Raw genomic sequence first — 20704 nt, forward strand, 5'->3', positions numbered from 1 at the left:
TTATCATAAACAAATTAATTCCCCATTTGCACCGAAGGTCCTTCTAGATCAGCGGAAGACAACCATTGGTCCTATACCAGATACAGCGAAGTCTGGAATCACACGAACCATTTTACTCGCACCATCTTATTCCTACTGATTCTCTTGAGTTTCGGAATCTATCTGACATTAGTACACTTCCAGTCTGTAGATACTCTTCATATCACTCGTATAATGCCTTTTAATCTAAAATGTACCTGTTTAAAGTACCTTCAGGTGCTTCAATCTTTTGATTTGTAAACTACCTCAAGACCCATTCTCTTATATTCTGAATTATTTTGGCTCAACATATTTCAATACTGAGAACTGTCTGGGCTTTTAGAAATACCTGATTCAAATATCGAGGTATCATTGCTTGATTATGTAAATTATAGTATAAAATCTTTGAAAACTTGAGAATAATACATTTATTCTATAATTTAATCGCAATACTCGTACATGTTACAAATACAAAGTCAATATGAATAGATTTTTAAAATAATATTGGATTGAAAATCACGTAAAACTTGTGCATTACGATACAAATATTTAGTTTGGTGTATCGTATAATCGGGCTGTTGTGCTGAACTAAATTAAAATCTACAACACATAAAATGAAACCATAGACAAGACATTATTCATAATTTTAACCAAGAACTAACAAAATTTATCTAAACAGTCGTGCATATATATTTGAAATATATTATTTACTTTTGTTAACCTATTTTCCTGTTTCAGGAGCATGTGAATTTCCCATCTCGTGGTCTGGCCGGTGGTTCCAGAGCGGGGTGCAACACCACCTGGTAGTAAACTCCACAACTATCGAGACCAAGGGCAGCTGTGTCGAGCATGATGGTGACAAGTTCCTTGTTGAAGACAAGTACGTTCTAGATCGTTCATTCATTACTTTCAAGTGCCTGATACAATCTAATTCAACTGTTCAATATCTTTTAATGAAGCTCTTCTGTTGGTAGTTGTCCTGGATTGAATAACATCAAGGGGTTACTACAACTTTGGTATCTTTTCAGGTCAGAGAGGTGCTATAGGTGTGTTGTCATTCATGAAAAACACCCCAATGTTCTACAGTACAAAGAAAGTGAGTAAATCTAGTAAATAATTTAGCATTAACATATATTTCCATATTTAGTTTATATACAAAATAACAGGTAATATATTAAAGCTTTTTGGAGTTTTACTTAGTATTATATTAAGAGTAAAACAAGTTAATGGCCAACTTTACTTTTCATTCTATTCATAGAGCTATTTATAGCAGAAACATTAGTTTCTCGCATGGTTAGGTAGAACTTGCTTAAGGAGTTAGCAAACCTCAAAAATCTAAATTAATCTATTTTTAATTTCTATTATTATTTACATATCTACCTTTCTTTTCGTCTATATAGTGTTTATTATGTGCAATGTTTGTAAGAGAAACATTTATTTCAATAAATGTATTGCAATGGTGAACATGGTAAAATGGTGAAACCTGCCTGGACGACCTCTGTATGCAGATTACGAGGAATAGCCTTGTCTTTGCAACTCGATTATAACAATGCATCTGTCGGGTAGGTATAACGAAGATGTTATGTTACAGCCTATTGTGTCAACAAGCACGGAGGCCTGGACGACCTCTGTATGCAGATTACGAGGAATAGCCTTGTCTTTGCAACTCGATTATAACAATGCATCTGTCGGGTAGGTATAACGAAGATGGTATGTTACAGCCTATTGTGTCAACAAGCACGGAGGCCTGGACGACCTCTGTATGCAGATTACGGGGGATGCGCCTCTGTTCTCAATGTTCCGCTCGGACGCGGCACCCACCCCTTGCCCCTTCCGGCCGCCCTTCACATTCACCTACAACCGGGGATCGGCCGACTGCATGTAAGTTCACTTGCTTACTAATATTATTTTCCTCCCACAGAATTCTATTCTTTGGACTTATATTATTTCTATCAAAATGGAGCATTACTAAATATAATAGTTTTAAACTGTTTAAGGCAATATAATGGTTGAGAGAAGCGTCCAATTCAATCTATGTAATTTCAATTACCATGCTTAAATTAGTAACAGATGTTGCATTGATCACATGACTGGAATAATAAAAAATAAACGATCCTATTTTCGTTCTTTATGTCTAAAAATAGCTTGTTTAGGTTTGTATATCCGTTCAACATGATTCATTATTACCACATGCCTAGTTATCTCGACAGTTAGATTTTTCTAATATATTTGAAGGAATTTGTATGTTAATGTTCCAGGTAATGGAGTTTATTGAACAATATGTAACAATAAAAATAATAGTTTGTTTAAAATTTAATATTACCAAATAACATTTTGTCTGTATATATTAAGATCTTAATCCCTAAACCCCTGCAAATCCTACAGTAAAACCAAAAAAGTATTGTACACTGTATTTTGCACCTGCTTCTGTTATTTTTACAGCCCGTTACAATTCTTATTAAATAAAATTATGTTGTTTTCCTACTAGAAATCCAGAGTTATGTTTATTAACCCTTAATAGCCCAGATTTAAAAGTGAGAATACCCCATTATAGTGTAAATACTGTACATAACACCATGAATTCCATGTTGTGGAGTTGCAATTGATATATCAGCTGGGCATCACAGTACTATTTTAATAAATCATCATACATAATATAATACAATTATATTATCTCATATTATCATACTATTTATTATTTGCATAAAGCTCTATGCTTTTCATTGAGTTAATTCATTTTTAGTGTAGTTAAAGAATGTGCGTACTCCTATATTTCAAATATTTAGTAAATAAACTGTAGCAAAATATGTCACTTCATAGCTTCTTTCCCCAAACATAATAAATAATCTCTGTTATTTAATTTAAATTATTTCATAAGTGCTTATAATCAAAAAATTTTATATTAAACTGTCAAATTACAAGTAAGAAAACTGGTTTAGAACACTAAATCACGATTTTTACCGTTTGATGGACATAAGTGTACAGTTTAACACGCTCTCCTAAATATTGTTAGCTTTATGACAAAGAAAGAAAATATACATCTCACTCGAACCACTCCTTACAGCACGATCCCATGGCCAGACATAGTACTACCATCAAAGGAAGAATAGAGTAGTATGAGAATTTTGTTGACTTGTCCTAGTTATTAACTCAGTGAGACGTTTAGTTATGGATTGTCTTGGCCTCACACAATCTCTCATGCACACGTACAAATGTTGTAGCACGCCGGTGTCCAGGGCAGACGCCTGCACGGAAGACTCAAGACTTTTGCTAAGGTACCAAGCCTGCGCAGATGTGCACAACTCAGAAAGCACAGGTGTGTACCCGCCCTGCTAGTCATATTAAATCTGGCAACGAAATAGAGTTTGTGAGTGACTTAAATCGTTTTATTACCTTGCCATTCCTACTGCTGGAATTCTCAACAGTAAAGTGTTTAGCAACAACATTAACAATTAAGGTATTATTGGCTGTACTGAAACCATTTAGATTTTGTGCAATATGAGAAATGTATCATTTTGGCTTCTTCTTGAAATACATAACTGTAGAATATAATACGTATTGAGAAAGTTCTGAGGGATTCTCAAACGTATACTATTTTATTAACATTAGTCCTAGCAATATCAGGAAAAACAAAGAGGTATATGTATTCATAACTTTAATCTGAGTCATCTCAAAACTGTCGACTCTAAGGTGTAAGTTTTAACGTTATTTATTGTTGCATAAATACGGTAAATCAGTAGGGTCCCAGGTGCATTTTAAATTACATTATTTTTTTAACAAAATACGTAGCTTTGTCATCTTCCTGGATAAACGTAATTTATTATTAGACAAATATCAATTATGTTAATTTGTCATAAGAAATGTTTTATAAAAACAAACTTCGTCTCCTATGACTCCATTTACTAATCCTGAGCGTTATTAATCTTAAATCTTATGTATCCAAATCTTTTCATTTTAGGTTAGTGTCTTTAAATATTACTTACTTTACAACAATTCTTTTACCAATTGAAATTGCAGTGATAAAAACATATGAGAGCACAATATTTATTGGTGTTCTCGTCAATGTATACATGTCTGTGTAGTGGAAGAGCTAGTGTGCCTAGCCTGGTGGAAAGACGGCTCTACCCGGTACCTCGTTGGCCAGTTGCAGCACAAGATGGCGACCAGTGACGAGGACCGCTACCGCTGCTTCGTCTGGGAGAAGAGGTCCTATGGGAAAAAAGTGTCATTCGACGTGGCACAATCTGGAGACGCTACCTGTAACGGCCTCCTGTCACCCACAGAGGGCTCTAGGACTATGCGGTTAACGAAAGGTAATGGTCAACTTACATTCATCGAAGTAAGTTAATTTCCTGAATTTTAGGGCAACAAGATTAATTCTTGTTTAGGTGAATCTCAGACAATGTTTTATCGGAGAAACGTTTATTATATCATTGAGGGGTGGGGTTGTAAGTCCACGTAATGATCGGGTAGCATGCTAGTAACGCTTAGTTCCTTGTTTTACCACACCAATTTGCATCCCATTTCTTCTGTTTAAACGCAAAAACTGATTTCCTATATTTGGACTGAGTAATTGTGAAACATGATTTCAAAACACATTTTTCTTACTAAGAATGTACAGAGTACTAGGAGGTTCACCAAACCGATTTCTATGGTTTTGCTAAAAGTGCAAGATCATAGAGGTGCAATATCTTGAAATAAGATGAAAGAATTATTGTTTATTTTAACCAAAATTTGTCTTTTAGCTGATTTAATTTGAAAATTTATATCAATAATAATTTTGGTGTTTTGCCTGTGTTTGGGTAAGAGTCTAATCCAAAATAAAGTTATAGGATTTATTAAAAATAAAGTAAAGGATATAATATGAATTAGGAATGGTGATACTAGTGGGGTCAGGTGGCACATTTCATTTCTTGTGGTTAAGATAACGTATTATGGGAAATGTGGCAAACCCACTAGCAATAGTTCTTAGTGTAAAAGGTTATTACGCAACACAGTATTTAACAAAACATATAATTATTATACAAAAGTCTCCAATGATACACGAAATAAATTTAAAATACGTTATACTGTGTAGTTTGTTTATTGCACCATGACACATTAAAAATAGCCAATTCATTGTTACTGTAAGTACCAACAATACATTCGATTTTACATTCTGGCATAAATATAGTAACTGTAACAAATTTTTTTAATGTTGTTTATTTTTACAAAACATCTTTCACATTTTATTTTATCTACATGTATTTTTAAAATAGTATGATATTTTATCGTTAATGTTACACAAAATCGTTACGGTCTCTCCAATGAGTCGAGATTTCTTTCTGGAGGTGAATTTAAAAACAACAATATTGCTTAATAAATTATTGTATAAAGCATTTTATTCAATGTTAGTTCAACAAATTTTAACATAAATTTTACTCAACCGTTTACAAAAATTTTATATTTTGAAGTTTTACACCGCAATTAAGGAATGAAGTCTTGTACTGAAGATTAAAAAAAAATACCTAATGCTAATTTAATATTGAATTTGCAGACGATTCTGTAAAACTGTATTGCGTATTTTGTTAAATTCTTAACTAAAAATATCTTGTTAGTGGACAAAATAATTAATGTTATGTGTTGTTATCTATTATTTGAACGTAAAAACATGTTTTATACGTAAAAAAATATTACTTAAAGGAGTTAGAGATCTAACTTTTCACTTGCAATGATGTATTTACGTATTGCCACCCAGTGGAGTCGCACCACCACGGAGACTCCAAGCCCTGTTGTTTCCCCAAGTGGCTCACTGAGCACCACCAGGGAATTCTGAAGATCACAATGACCATGTCATGATCTAGCTTTATATTGATGTATTTATGTGTTGCCACCCAGTGGAGTCGCACCACCACGGAGACTCCAAGCCCTGTCGTTTCCCCAAGTGGCTCACTGAGCACCACCAGGGAATTCTGAAGATCACAATGACCATGTCATGATCTAGCTTTATATTGATGTATTTATGTGTTGCCACCCAGTGGAGTCGCACCACCACGGAGACTCCAAGCCCCTGTCGTTTCCCCAAGTGGCTCACTGAGCACCACCAGGGAATTCTGAAGATCACAATGACCATGTCATGATCTAGCTTTATATTGATGTATTTATGTGTTGCCACCCAGTGGAGTCGCACCACCCCGGACTCCAAGTCCTGTCGTTTCCCCAAGTGGCTCACTGAGCACCACCAGGGAATTCTGAAGATCACAATGACCATGGTCATGATCTACCTTTATATTGATGTATTTACGTGTTGCCACCCAGTGGAGTCGCACCACCACGGAGACTCCAAGTCCTGCCGTTTCCCCAAGTGGCTCACTGAGCACCACCAGTGGCACACCCTGGACCACAGTAAAACATTCCACTTCTCCCCTCGCAACGCTACCCTCAAGGAGAGCGTGAGCCCGGCCGGCAGCCCCAGCAAGGTGCAGATGCGAGCTGTCTGTCACTCGTACGAGACTGATTCCGACACCCAGGCTAGAATTGTTGTCCATATCACTATAGGCTGGTAAGTATAATACCACAGTCACATATCCTATATTGCATTGAATTTATTTATGTGAATTGGCTTTAGTATGAGATGTATTTTTAGTACGGTACATATAAAATTGCAATGTTCATAGTCTTTTAATACGTGGCACAGAGCTGAGTCTTGTTGAACAATATCAATCCCTTTGGCCTGGACTGTGTCAAGGTCTATAGCTAAGCGTTGCCTCAGCAATGCTTTGTACTTTTCACTTTTAATGATACCTTCAATAGGAATAAGAGTGCTAGTTCCTGAGTATAAAAAAATATCATCAGAAAATATTCTTGGTGGGATTATTAACTGTTTGGTTAAATTGGCTTGGAGAAAGTGATTCATTGAATGCCTTTCGAACGAATTTTGATCGCTGGCCCCCCCACAAGAAAGTGTGTCTCATCAGAAAATGACACTTTTCTCCAATCTTCTGCGCTCCAGTGAGTGTACTTTTTTGCCCAATTTAGTCGCTTTGTCATCATAGGCGCTCTAGAAATCATTTCCTCTGCGGTCTCATGGTTCTTCTCCCTCCTTCTAAGTGTTACTCTAGCCTTTTCTAAATCTTGCTGAAGGTTATAACTTGTTTTTCTCGGATGAAGTTTACTATCACGCAAAAGAAAGGCTTCATCTCGAGAAGTAGTGTTCCGCTGTCTTCCACATTTTCATTTCCGCTGCACTTCAACAGGCGCTGTTTTCTTTTTTGTTTCATTTATTTACAGCACCCAAACTTAAATAATATTTCTTTGCAATGTCTCTCTGAGTCCAAGTGTTATGCTCCTTTCTCATTTCCTAGGTGTGGTATTCAATAAACAGCTAAACCTGATTGCACAGTTTTCACAAGATCAATGAAAATAACACAAAATAACACAAACTTGCATACATAACTTAAGATATAACGAAATATAATACTAATGTAACAAAAAGCACGTGTTTAGATGTCAATAAGGTTTTGAGGTTATGTTGTTTTCTTGAACAAAACAGCTGACAGAATATGCACAGCAGGTGCACCAACGTATAGAAACTTAATTTCGACCTCTGTTCACATTAATTCGCACAATACTGTACATAAGATAGATGAACTTAATATATTTCTTCATTAAGTAAGCTTTCTTAGCAGTGTTCAAATAATAAACATTTAGTTGAGTTATGGAGGATAGCACAACGCAAATGTGCGCTGAAGTGTAATCTTGTGTCACCTTTTAATATTCAATCATAGAACTTAGTATTGCCTATATTATAGAAATGACGATTCATGCAATATTTAAAGTTTACACATCAGGTCGTTATCAATCTATTGATATAATTGGAATTTTTCCAGACCCTCGTATGACAGGCTTCGTAAAGCTCAGCCAATAATAAACATATCGTTTAAATATAAAAACTGACAGCAAAGATATACCAGTCTATTTTGATACCACAGTGCCGAAATGTAAGAATTTTATAATTTATACATATAATTAATGCATAAAATCAATAATTACTTCATATGACTTCTATTAGTGCAAATACAAACACAATAATAAATATATTGCTTATTACAAATGGTAAGACATTAGTATTATGGTTATTCTTTAATTATAACCATGGCATAATTAGTGTTTTAATCTACTATTACAACCAAGACTTTATCAATGCAATAACAAAGTAACAAAACTAAACGCCTCTCTAAATCGTGTATTATTTAATGTACTCACAGTTCATAGTTCACTCTCATGTACCTAATTCATAATGTGTAATATATAATAACGTACTGTTTACCGTGAGTAATGCATGATAAATATAAAAAAAATTCAGTTTTCTAAAGTTTGTGATTATTATACTATTTCCGTACAGGACTTGGAGCAGAATAATTGATGAAAAATATAAATTTAAATGACGTCTTCACATCCTAGTTTCTACACACACAAATCTGAAATATAAAAATCTAAATGTTTAAACTAACGTATAAATAAGAACGGCATGATAATGTCTGCAAAAGTGTGGCATGTATGTATATTATTAACAATATTTCCCTTCAAATTTCAGAGTGTATCATTCCCCCTGAGCCCTTCCGTTGCTCTTTCGTGATTAGAATAGTTTTCTCTGGTATAATAGATTTTAATATTGACTTCTAAATAACTAATGTAGCCAAAATCAAGGTATATCAAGCAAGATGCACATGCTTTTGAGTGAGAAAATTCCAAAGGTCATGTATATTAAGCTTTTAGGAGTATTCTGGGAGTCAAAATAGCAATTTCCTAATGAACGAAAGTTTCTAAGCGCTCCCTTTCTGCGCCACATGCATTTAAGTTAACCCATAACAATCATTCTTCCTCTGTCTCCCACTACTACACAAAGAACGAACTTTCGTTTTCAAGCCGTTCAACGGTTTCTCGACTCCTTAGCAATCGATTTTCTTTGGTAATGCAATAGAGTTTTATTTGTAAGGATATTTTTAGTTTAAAATTTTATTTCTTAAAACTCAACTTTAATAAAAAAAGGAGGAAAATCCTGTTTTTCGTTAATTTACGGGGGAATTATACGTATTTAGAGCAATTTTGTAATGAGATCCAAATAAAAACTATTGAGGATATCCCTGAATATTTGTAGTAATATATAAAAATAATAATACTACATCAACAAAGTGTCAGTATCAAGGCTGATGCAGGAAATTGAAAAGCTTAATTCCATCACTAAAACGCTGTAATAAACCTAAAACCCAACCTTGCGATATAGTGTCAGGGAGTTACATGTTTCTTATTCATTTATGAATTAAGAACACTAATTTTGTTATGCATAAGACCAATGCCATTCCTATGTCACAGTTATCTTAAATTCATGTAAATTGCATATCCTTATCTGAAACAGTTTTTATTTGGGTTGATTATATGATGCCTCATAATTCCACTTCAAATCATCACCACTCATCATGGAATTTTCACGTCTACATAAATTGTATGTAAAAGGGCTCTAGCCGAACATTTCTGTTCTAATACCAAAAAGATTACTCTAATCAAGAACCGTTTGCACCATGGTTATTATAATTATTTTTTTTTTACATTAGAGTAGTCTCACTACCCAAACATAACAAAAGTCTGAATATTAGTACTGACTCCAAAGTTACATAACGTTAAAACGTTCAACCACTAGCATGACCGGTGTGTAAAATTCTGCTTATCAAAAAAATAGGATTTTGCTAAACTATTCAGGGCTGTAGTCCCTTTTACTATGTCTACATTCAAATGTATTTTTTTTTTAAGGAAAACATGTTGGGTTTCTTGTAGCCACTAGCATGACCGGTGTGTAAAATTCTGCTTATCAAAAAAATAGGATTTTGCTAAACTATTCAGGGCTGTAGTCCCTTTTACTATGTCTACATTCAAATGTATTTTTTTTTTTTTTTGGAAGGAAAACATGTTGGGTTTCTTGTAGCCACTAGCATGACCGGTGTGTAAAATTCTGCTTATCAAAAAAAATAGGATTTTGCTAAACTATTCAGGGCTGTAGTCCCTTTTAATATGTCTACATTCAAATGTATTTTTTTGGAAGGAAAACATGTTGGGTTTCTTGTAGCCACTAGCATGACCGGTGTGTAAAATTCTGCTTATCAAAAAAATAGGATTTTGCTAAACTATTCAGGGCTGTAGTCCCTTTTACTATGTCTACATTCAAATGTATTTTTTTTTTTTTTGAAGGAAAAACATGTTGGGTTTCTTGTAGCCACTAGCATGACCGGTGTGTAAAATTCTGCTTATCAAAAAAATAGGATTTTGCTAAACTATTCAGGGATGTAGTCCCTTTTACTATGTCTACATTCAAATGTTTTTTTTTTTTTTTTTTTTTTTTTGAAGGATAACATGTTGGGTTTCTTGTAGCCACTAGCATGACCGGTGTGTAAAATTCTGCTTATCAAAAAAATATAGGATTTTGCTAAACTATTCAGGGCTGTAGTCCCTTTTACTATGTCTACATTCAAATGTATTTTTTTTTTTTTTTTTTTTTGGAAGGAAAACATGTTGGGTTTCTTGTAGCCACTAGCATGACCGGTGTGTAAAATTCTGCTTATCAAAAAATAGGATTTTGCTAAACTATTCAGGGCTGTAGTCCCTTTTACTATGTCTACATTCAAATGTATTTTTTTGGAAGGAAAACATGTTGGGTTTCTTGTAGCCACTAGCATGACCGGTGTGTAAAATTCTGCTTATCAAAAAAATAGGATTTTGCTAAACTATTCAGGGATGTAGTCCCTTTTACTATGTCTACATTCAAATGTATTTTTTTTTTTGAAGGAAAACATGTTGGGTTTCTTGTAGCCTTTACATGCGTGTTAAACTGTAACAATAAGAAATAGATTTAATTATAGATTCAAAATTTTTTTACACAAAAACGTAGTTATTACATTTAAGCTATGTTTTATAAATGCTTGTAAAGGGGAAAATGCATTACGTAAACAGTTTGTTTCTAAAAAGTAAATACATTGTAATTTCCACACGTATCTGTTTGCATGTATTCAATGTAATATTATTTGTTGATTTTAGCACAATATCCTCATATCTATGGTAGCTCTGATTTGCGATATGATTTTATTATTTTAGTCAATAAGTATTTAATATTTCTTACAGAGCTCTGTTTTAAAGCTCTGTTTCTACAACCATACCACACTAAACTGATTTTACTGGAAACAAATAATTTTCTTGTGTTTGAAAAATGAATACTATTACTGTTGCTAATCAAATTGGAAACACACGGCTCGTTACGTGTAAATCCAATACAAGTTTAATTATGCTTCAATTCCATTTACTTTGTCCTTGTCATTACTGAAATCTGTGAAAGCACAAAATATATAGCCAGTACAATGCATGTAATTAGTTTTCAAACTAATTATATTATTGTTAGATTTTATGTAATATTTTTACCATAGCACTAGAGTTTTGATATAGATTTATCTATTAAATATTAATTAAAATCTCCATTTTTCAGTCAAAGTGGATACTCCTGTTTTGTATTTTACAAAAGGGACGGCCACGTCATTGAACTTCAACACTCAAGTAAGTGTTCTTGTTACTTCTTGGTAATAATACATTCTAGTAGTAATTGGGAATTAGTAATTGTTTGCTGGCTATAGAAATTAAAAAGTAAACATATAATTTCCAGTACATTTTATGAATTTCTAGCTTTTAATGCGCTATAAACATGTTGTAGGTCTATAATGAATGTTTTGTTACTATTGATTGATATCACTATTCTTAGTATGTTAGTGATTCCTAGATTTAGAAGTTAATTTACTTAGCGGAATGACTCGTGTAAGGCAGCAGTAGCGGCATGCTTCAAGTGCATTGCTCTGTGTGAGCTGACCAATTTAAGTACGAAATGTTGAGCATTTTCGATACTCAAAGTGTTAAATGGTTTATATGTATTTGACTGTATCGAATATTGTAAGGATAAATACTATGTTCGAAAAGGAAGAGATCACAGTTTTATATACATATATTAAATTATTTATTTAACTATCAAATTAATGTAACGTGTTTTCTTTCTAAGTTGACAATTTCAATTATAAATATTATAATTAATTAATATATAAATAATTTTGTTTACAGAGAACAGCACCTCTCAGCCCGAGGATGCTTGTCATCCGAACAACTTTAATCCGCAGACCTTGCCTTTCACTACCTTAATTAGTGAGTATTACTTTATAATATAGACATTCTTTAAAGTACCTCAACTAGGCGCCTATCATATAGTTAATTTTGATTTGTTGTCTATTTATTATTTGTATTAACACATTTCATTGGATTAAAATTTATAGTTTGCCTACGAGCAAGGTTTGAATAAATCGTTGTTTGTTTCAGCATCTTCCCCTGAATTACGTCAGTGTCCGTTCGTAGGCCGGTACTTAGTGAGTGAAGGTAACACAGCCAGCGCCAGCAAACAGATGCTGGAAGAGAAGATTACGTGTGACCAGCAATATCAAGCTCTCCTGGTGGGCTGTGGGCCCGAGCATACCATGGAGTTCCACTCTCAGTGCAGCTCTGAAGCTGTTTCTGGTAAGCATTGTAGGCCGCTACTTAGTGAGTGAAGGTAACACAGCCAGCGCCAGCAAACAGATGCTGGAAGAGAAGATTACGTGTGACCAGCAATATCAAGCTCTCCTGTGGGCTGTGGGCCCGAGCATACCATGGAGTTCCACTCTCAGTGCAGCTCTGAAGCTGTTTCTGGTAAGCATTGTAGGCCGCTACTTAGTGAGTGAAGGTAACACAGCCAGCGCCAGCAAACAGATTCTGGAAGAGAAGATCACATGTGACCAGCAATATCAAGCTCTCCTGGTGGGCTGTGGGCCCGAGCATACCATGGAGTTCCACTCTCAGTGCAGCTCTGAAGCTGTTTCTGGTAGGCATTGTAGGCCGCTACTTAGTGAGTGAAGGTAACACAGCCAGCGCCAGCAAACAGATTCTGGAAGAGAAGATCACCTGTGACCAGGAATATCAAGCTCTCCTGGTGGGCTGTGGGCCCGAGCTTACCATGGAGTTCCACTCTCAGTGCAGCTCTGAAGCTGTTTCTGGTAAGCATTGTACGTAGCTATGTGAAACATGTAAATACACGTTCTTATTTGTAAATGTTGAGTTTAGCTCCAGTTCACCTTCCGCTTAATGCTCTGAAATCTGATGCTGTCGCAGACTTCGCTCCTAGAATCTAAGGTCAAAACGAAATCTACACTTTTCAACAACAGAGCTTTTCAACACATAGGTTACAAAATAAAGTCTCTTTGTCTCTTCAGGTTCACAATTGAGCTTCTTCGTTACTGACTTTTTTGTCTCTTCAGACGGGCGTGCCTTCAGATTCCAGGAGTTAAGTCTGTGACAGCGTCAAATTTCTGATGCTCCACTAAGCGGAAAGTGAAATGATGCTTAACTCAATATTCAAATCGAATGATCCCTTCCCACCATAGCTACGTTACATTGTTGTTTGTTGTTATTTATCTGACCCAATTCATCAAAGATTCTTTTTTGTATGAAAAAGCATAAGCTATACTGTAAATCGACATTATTAATATTGTTTCTTCAAAATCTGTGAGAACAAATATTGAGTAGGCCTACTTTAGTTTTCCAGTGTTTTTAGCCAGAATACTTACCACATTTTTGAACTAAGTTCTATTTATGTAGAGCATGCACTTAAGAGCCTGCAATAGTAAAATGACCTTGTGTTTTCTTCAATAACAGGAATTTTAAACGCTCTCATTTTTATCGTAGCGTTATAAGGTATCTCATTTTAAGATAACTACACATCTACACGATTGTTATTGTATTGAATACCATTTGAGTATTTAAATGAGGAACAACAAATTTTGGTATTTGTTCTGAATGACTCAAAATAGTATAGAAAAAAACTAAAAAAATGTTTGCGTATTCATTATATCTTTCAACGAGACATCTCTCATAATTTTAAAAGACGGTGGTATAGTACAAATACGGGCATAAATGTACATGAGGAGCTTGTCACAGCCAAATATTAAATATCCTATTTGTCTAGCTGTAGCAATATAATAGGTTGAAGTGCAACTTAAGTATTCAATAATGCAGTTCACAGATTTTAAATAGAACAATCACTTACAGTTCTGTTGTACTATATAAGTATTTAACAAATTCTATTGATTTCCACATTCCTGGTAATTGTTTAACTGTCCACAGCTTACTCTTGCCACGCCGACTGGTCGGACAGCAATGCCACGACCAGGTACCTGATCGCCTCGCCACTGAGCAGGAAGTCGGTCGGCGCCCGGCGGTACTGCTTCGTCATGTACAACTCACCGGAGACCGGGCAGAGTGCCCTGCTGCAGGTGGCCACTGTCACTGAGAGTTGTCACAGGCACGTGTTACCTGGAGCCACTGGCCAGTACTGGGCCTTCAATATGACTCAGCATGGTAGGTGACTGTAGACCACACTCTTGTGAGTGTCGAGTAACAAACTTCGCTTCGTACGATGAGAAACATTGCATGGAGTGATATGCTATATCGTCCCGTTTGATCTATGTCAAGTTTCACGTAAAGTTTCAAGTATATAGCTTCATATAGCAATCATTTACACAAGATTTATTTATTTTTGCTACTTAAGAGCCTATTAATTTTAGGCTATCTAATAGCTTTGCATTGGATTGCATATCTACCGTTAAGTTAGAGCAATCACTTTCCCGTTTACAATTTTCATGTAGTTCCAGTTAGGTTGGTTTATTTTTTATGAAGAGACGAAAATGTGCATTTAAAAATATTTGGTTCAGTTATAAGCTGTCAGTGGTAATCATATGAAGCATAAATTTGGGACATCTTATATTAAGACTCAAAGAAAAATAGTGAAAACAAAAAAAGATTGAAGATGTTTTATACAAAATTAATGTATTAGGAAAAATTATATTAAATTCCAAGCAGTTTTCCTAAATTATATTTAATTCATCCGTTTTTATCTAGTACTGAGTTTTTCCTTTCATTGGACTTAGTTATTAATAAACCTTTGTGCACTCTTTTCCAGAGTGACAGTTATTCGTTTTGGAGGCAATGAGTAGTGGACACTACTTCCTAGTTTTTAAGTTAGCAAGAGTCTTTAACTCTTGAGGGAGTTTGACCCACTCCAACAATTATTCTCCGAACTAAACTGACTTATCTTATCAACCCATTTACCCCAATATCTCGTTAGTGATGGCCGCTACTGGAAATTCATAGTGTTGTCAAGATATAAGTGACACGTATGTTTTGCTTTACGTGTTATAGTTTAATATAGAAGGTATAAACTAACCATAAGTGAACCCTTCTTGGAACCAGTTTTGGTTCTAGTTAGAATAATGCCTAAATTTACTATTTTAAAATTACCACAATTCCTCGTAAAGTAATCAACAAAATGCTTGTTTACTTGCATATCCTCAGGTATGTTATATTAAAGAGCTACAACTTTACAATTTAAGATATTATCCCTACCAAGTAAGTTCTGAAGGAGAAATTCCCTAATTTGTACCAATTTGAATCAGGTGTTAAGATACAGATCTTACCTGTATGGGAACTCATAAGTACCGTTATGTTTCCAGGTAAGTGCGGAGACTCTAGCGGTGAGCGGACCTCACCTATGTCTGCCGCGCTGATCTACATTGTTACCGTGACGTTAACGGTGCTGAGTCAGGTGTTGGTGCTGAGGTGATGCTAGTGCTCTCAGCCCCTGTCAAACCGTCAACCCTTAGAGCCTCCACCACTACACACGACATAGTCAGTCCACCTTGGATCTACGCTTTACAATAGTGGAAGCTTTTTCAGATGCACACTTGACAATATCCTTGTTTCAGAACCAAATTCTTTATTACTCTACTTGTGGAATTCGAATACAAGTGGAACCGATTCAGATAGTCAAATAAAATAAGTGTAAATCAAGTTATGTTACAACATTTCTATACGGAACAAAATGCTAAACAAGAGTACGATAGGTGGAGGGAGAATCTCTTTAATAAGGGTTATAGCATTTATCCTGAACTGATGGATTTCAAATTTTTAAATATTTCGACAGAATAGCCACATTTGTCGTATTTCAATACTATTTTCATTATTCTTCCAGCATGTAACAAAAGTTCTAAATAAGTACAGATGTTTGTACTCTGCCCAGATGTAAACAAACCAAAACCTACAAAACGAAATTGTCCAATCTCGTATACATGTCCGTAAATATTTTTCAAGTGCAGTTCAACCAGTAAAACGTACAAAACGAACAGTGATAGTAAGAGTATGTAACGGTACAGGTACTGGCCTCACCACTACTTACATGTACCGGCGAATGTCGAGTGTTCATCCCCAGTGCAGAGTAACCGGGTGAGAGACAATGACAGAACTCTGCCGAGTCTGTTTCTGTGATGGTGCTACAGTGTAAAATATGAGTAATCAGCTTCTGCAGCCTACTCATTAAAGAGTATATTTTCCATTCAACACCATTACTCAACAGTTTATTTGAAAGTATTTTAATTTGAAATGATATATTTTCTAAAGTGTTGCTTTCTATTACCGAATTATATAAAGTGTCCATGCCATGTAATGTGTATTTTCGCTTAACGAATGCTATTGTTATAAGTTTGTTGCAATGGAAAAATTACTCTACAAGTGATTCATTAACTGAAATAATGATTGTACAGCTTGTTAATTATTTTATATATAAAACTATATTTAGTATATTTTGAGCAGTTAAAAGAAAAATAGGTTAACTGTAACTATTAGTTAATGACTGATAACACACTAAGAATATTCCTCAAAAGTTCCTGAAATATGAATTGGCTTCTGAAATAATGTTCAAGAATAAAATAAAGTATATAAGCTCATGCGAGGAGGACTATAGTTGAATTAATTACACAATATGACTGGAACCTGTCAGGGGAATGATGCCACCGTTTCAAAGCAGCCAATCAGGTCGTCTCAAATCGTAAGGTGTTGCCGTCACCACATCCGCCCTTCACACGCTATTCTCAGTCTTTGCTTAGTATCCGACATGTGCGCTTCACTCTTACTGTATATCCTCGTGTCCTGTGCTGTTGTAGGAGCGCACTGACCATGAACGGTCCTTTTCAGGACTTGTTTAGCAGTTTTATTAAACATTTGGTGCGTTTATAACGTTTGTATTGGATGTATTGGGTATTGTATAAATGCGAATAGGAGTGGACTGCGTCATGTGTATGCGTAGTACATGTCGAAGGAGTACCCTACTATAAAAAAGCAATCGTTGAAGGATATACATTTATTTAATACTTCTTCTTTTTCGTTTGCTATAGAACACCTTGGGTTTAAATACAAGTTAGTTGGCAAACTTTTAAAGGCCAGATGTAGATGCATTGCGGTGTAGATTTCCTCGCCATGAAGTGTAGATTTCATCAAACGTAAATTTTTATTAAGTAGTCTGGCTTGATAAAACGTGGTTGAACCCAGACCACTCCAAAAAGGCCGTTTGTACAGATGACAGTTCAAGGCACAATGCCCGTACCTTTCGGAGAAGGGGGAAGAATAATACTCCTTCACGCAAGTAGAACCAAGTGGTTTATTCCAATCTGTCTTCTTCTTTATTCGAAGAAAAATAGTGAGTGCCTGAAGAAATAGATGACGTATAGTTTTTAGGCTGGTTCAATAACAAACTTATTCCAACAAATTCGAAACGAAATGCAATAATAATAGTATTTGATAATGATACATACCTTTCTAAAGTGTTGGACAAGACCCCAGCAATATATTCAAAAAATGATTGATGTAAGAATTGCTAAAAAAATCACAAGATTTACTTTGAAGATGACATGAAGAAAGCAGAACGATTGGAAATCATAAATTCACAGAATCCTCATTTTCCAAAATGTTTTATTTGTGAGTTAGCTAAGGAGTGTGGCCTTACTGTAATTCGTTTACCTCCGTACAACTGCCATTTAAATGCTATAAAGTTGGTTTGATGCAAAATCACAGGGCGTTACAACAAACAACAAGACATTCAACAACGATGGAAGTAACAAGATTAATCAAGAAAGGCATAGATTTAATAACACAAGATTCGTGGAAAAGAGTAGTTTCGCTCCAAAAAACACCTAACGATTCAAGGTAAACGATCTAATGTCGCTTTTCCCCCTCCCCACCAATGACTTAAGCCAGTCCTATTTTGTAATAAATTCATCTATAATGAGAATTTATAACTACGGAAATGCAACATTATATAAACACTCATACAACGAAAGAAGTATATTTTTAACATTGTTCGTATGGATATCTGGTTCCAATGTGTTCCTAATAACTAATAACAATACTTATAATTGAATGTGTTTAAAAAATTCTTGAGTTTCACAATTATATCACTCAACTCTAAAACCGCTGAAGTGAATATTGAGATTCAAAACCTTTTGAGACTGCTCCAAATATATGTCCGGTTAAATACATTTCAATAGCTGTTGATAAATCCAAGTAATTTACTTAGACAGTATGATTTACAAGTAAGTAAACTATGTTCGTACTTAGATATTTGATATTTAATTGGAAACTGAATAAATTTGTGTAAGTATGTATATTTCACTCCTAATTGTATTGTTTTGTTGTTTATGTATATTTCATGTTGTTGATAAATCAAATTTACGCCTCTACACCGTATGATTTATCAGATCGTATGAATCTATAGGTTTGTATTGAGCCATTTCATATTAATTGGAGGCCACTATATTTGTGTAACTATGTATATTTCTCTCTCAATTTATTGTATTATTTTGTTTTCTCATATACAACGCTTTGGTATGGGATTTAGAGAGACATTATCAAGTGACCAATGTTTGAAGAGACTTTGTGCATTGTATAGTTGTTAATAATAATAATATTACTATTGATTATTCTCATAATTCGTTCCAAAGCCTATGAAAACAAAAAATATATATTTTACGACATGGTTGTTCTTATTGATTCGACTTTCCCTACACAAGTCCTTAGATAATACTCCTTAGATAGTACTTTCAGCACAATACTACCTTGCAATATACGAGTATATCTTCACAATCCTTCGATCGTCAAAAACAAACATCAAACAAAGGATATTGCAAGTAATACCATTAAGACAATATTTTCACACTGCGTATTGCTAAGGAGGTACTTTTCCAAACAAATATTAATTCATTGCTTTCAAAGCCAAAATATCTGAGTTTATGTAACATTAAATAATCCAAATCATAGTGAAAATATTTTGGTGCAACATTCATATTTCAAACAAATTGATACAGGACATAAATATACAATAATGTGGTTTCAAAATGATTGTAATATAACTAAGGAGAGAAACGAGATTGAATTAGTGCTCTGCTGGCGGTAAAAGTGCTATAAAACTCTTATGTCCATCCAGACTTGATGGCAAAACGTAATTTCATCACATTATGATTCACTACTGAAAGAAATAACCCATTAAAATAATAATTTTAGCGTGTGCTGGTTTCGTCCGTTTCCTTGACCCCAAAGTTTATGCGTATTAACTAAATTTATAACGTTATTAATTTATAACTTAGTTAAGAATACTTCATTGCACGTTTTAAGGCATTATATTCATTTTTTGACGTGACAACGTCTTAAATTAGGTTGCGGCTCGGAGTCACTCATGAAAAAGTGTAACGCCCGGTAACGTTACGATGACCGTCCAGTGGGTCCGCCGCACGGGATCCGCACGGGATAAAGCAGATAAACTGTGGGTCCGCCGCACGGGATAAAGCAGATAACTATGTTTATTCGTGAAAATGTGGAGTGCTTAGATTCGTCATTTACAACAACTACAACAATAAAGGTAAATAATTGTACACTGATATTTCATTATCGTAAACTATGATTGATTGATTAATTGTTAGATTGACACAAAAGTTGAGAAACTGAGTTTATAGGTTATGTCATACTATTGACAAATGTTGATAGTGTTAAGTAAATTATTAGTTTAAATCACTCTGCAATCAATCGTAATTCAGTCGATTGAGAAGAAACAGCGCGTATTGCTAGTCAAACATTTAAAATAACAAATTATAACCTCTAACCTGTCATAACAGTGCGACCAAACAAACGAACTAAACCGACCAATCACCACGCGCGGAGTTAGAATTTAACTGTGTTTAGCAAGAATTTCAAATTCCAATTTTAGTAAATGTTTTATTCAACTTTACCATTTACAATAACAAATTTTAATTAATTTCAAATTATGTACAATGTTTTAGTAAACAAAATATATTTCTATAGTTAAAATTTGTGCAATTCTTATTTTCATTCAATTCCTTGTTCCTATTGTGCAATTTAATAATATTCATATCAATAAATATTCTACCGAGAAAAAGACGTTGTCACGTAAAATCTTCGCCCGTAAAACCGACTTTACAGGCAACCATAATTTTTTTTTCCATCTGTTTAAATGATTCAAGTATTAAAACTCTGAACAAATTATTTACTGTGTTTTAAACCGATATATGCCCAAATTACTTTTCTTGAAATAAGCCTTTATGCCTCAAAATTAAAAAAAATATTTTGAAATCGTCTCACAAAATTCTGAGACATTATACCAAATTCTACTTCTTATAAAATCTACTTATTATTTACTTCAAAATTTTTGTTGCAAGTTACTAGTTTTTCCATGGGTGTAAGAAAAAAACCGTTC

General features: G+C 34.4%; 1 protein-coding gene across 2 annotated transcripts in view; it reads left to right on the top strand.

The window, feature by feature from the left end:
• Positions 1-18973, top strand: part of LOC124360369 — a 354556-nt gene extending 335583 nt beyond the window's left edge. Inside the window, exons 3-14 of one of the 2 annotated variants that reach the window (XM_046813942.1) lie at positions 757-898; positions 1047-1114; positions 1740-1899; positions 3240-3334; positions 4101-4331; positions 6316-6559; positions 11528-11595; positions 12148-12228; positions 12400-12456; positions 12629-12937; positions 14236-14469; positions 15621-18973. In XM_046813942.1, the coding sequence (XP_046669898.1) occupies positions 757-898; positions 1047-1114; positions 1740-1899; positions 3240-3334; positions 4101-4331; positions 6316-6559; positions 11528-11595; positions 12148-12228; positions 12400-12456; positions 12629-12937; positions 14236-14469; positions 15621-15730 (1799 nt within the window). In that variant the 3' untranslated portion in view covers positions 15731-18973. Of the gene's footprint in view, positions 1-756; positions 899-1046; positions 1115-1739; positions 1900-3239; positions 3335-4100; positions 4332-6315; positions 6560-11527; positions 11596-12147; positions 12229-12399; positions 12595-12628; positions 12938-14235; positions 14470-15620 lie in introns of both variants that reach the window. The other variant, XM_046813951.1, reaches the window with a different exon arrangement.
• The last annotated feature ends 1731 nt before the right edge of the window (positions 18974-20704 follow it).

The sequence above is a fragment of the Homalodisca vitripennis genome, chromosome 1 (assembly GCF_021130785.1).
Source record: "Homalodisca vitripennis isolate AUS2020 chromosome 1, UT_GWSS_2.1, whole genome shotgun sequence".
In the NCBI taxonomy this organism is placed as follows: domain Eukaryota; kingdom Metazoa; phylum Arthropoda; class Insecta; order Hemiptera; family Cicadellidae; genus Homalodisca; species Homalodisca vitripennis.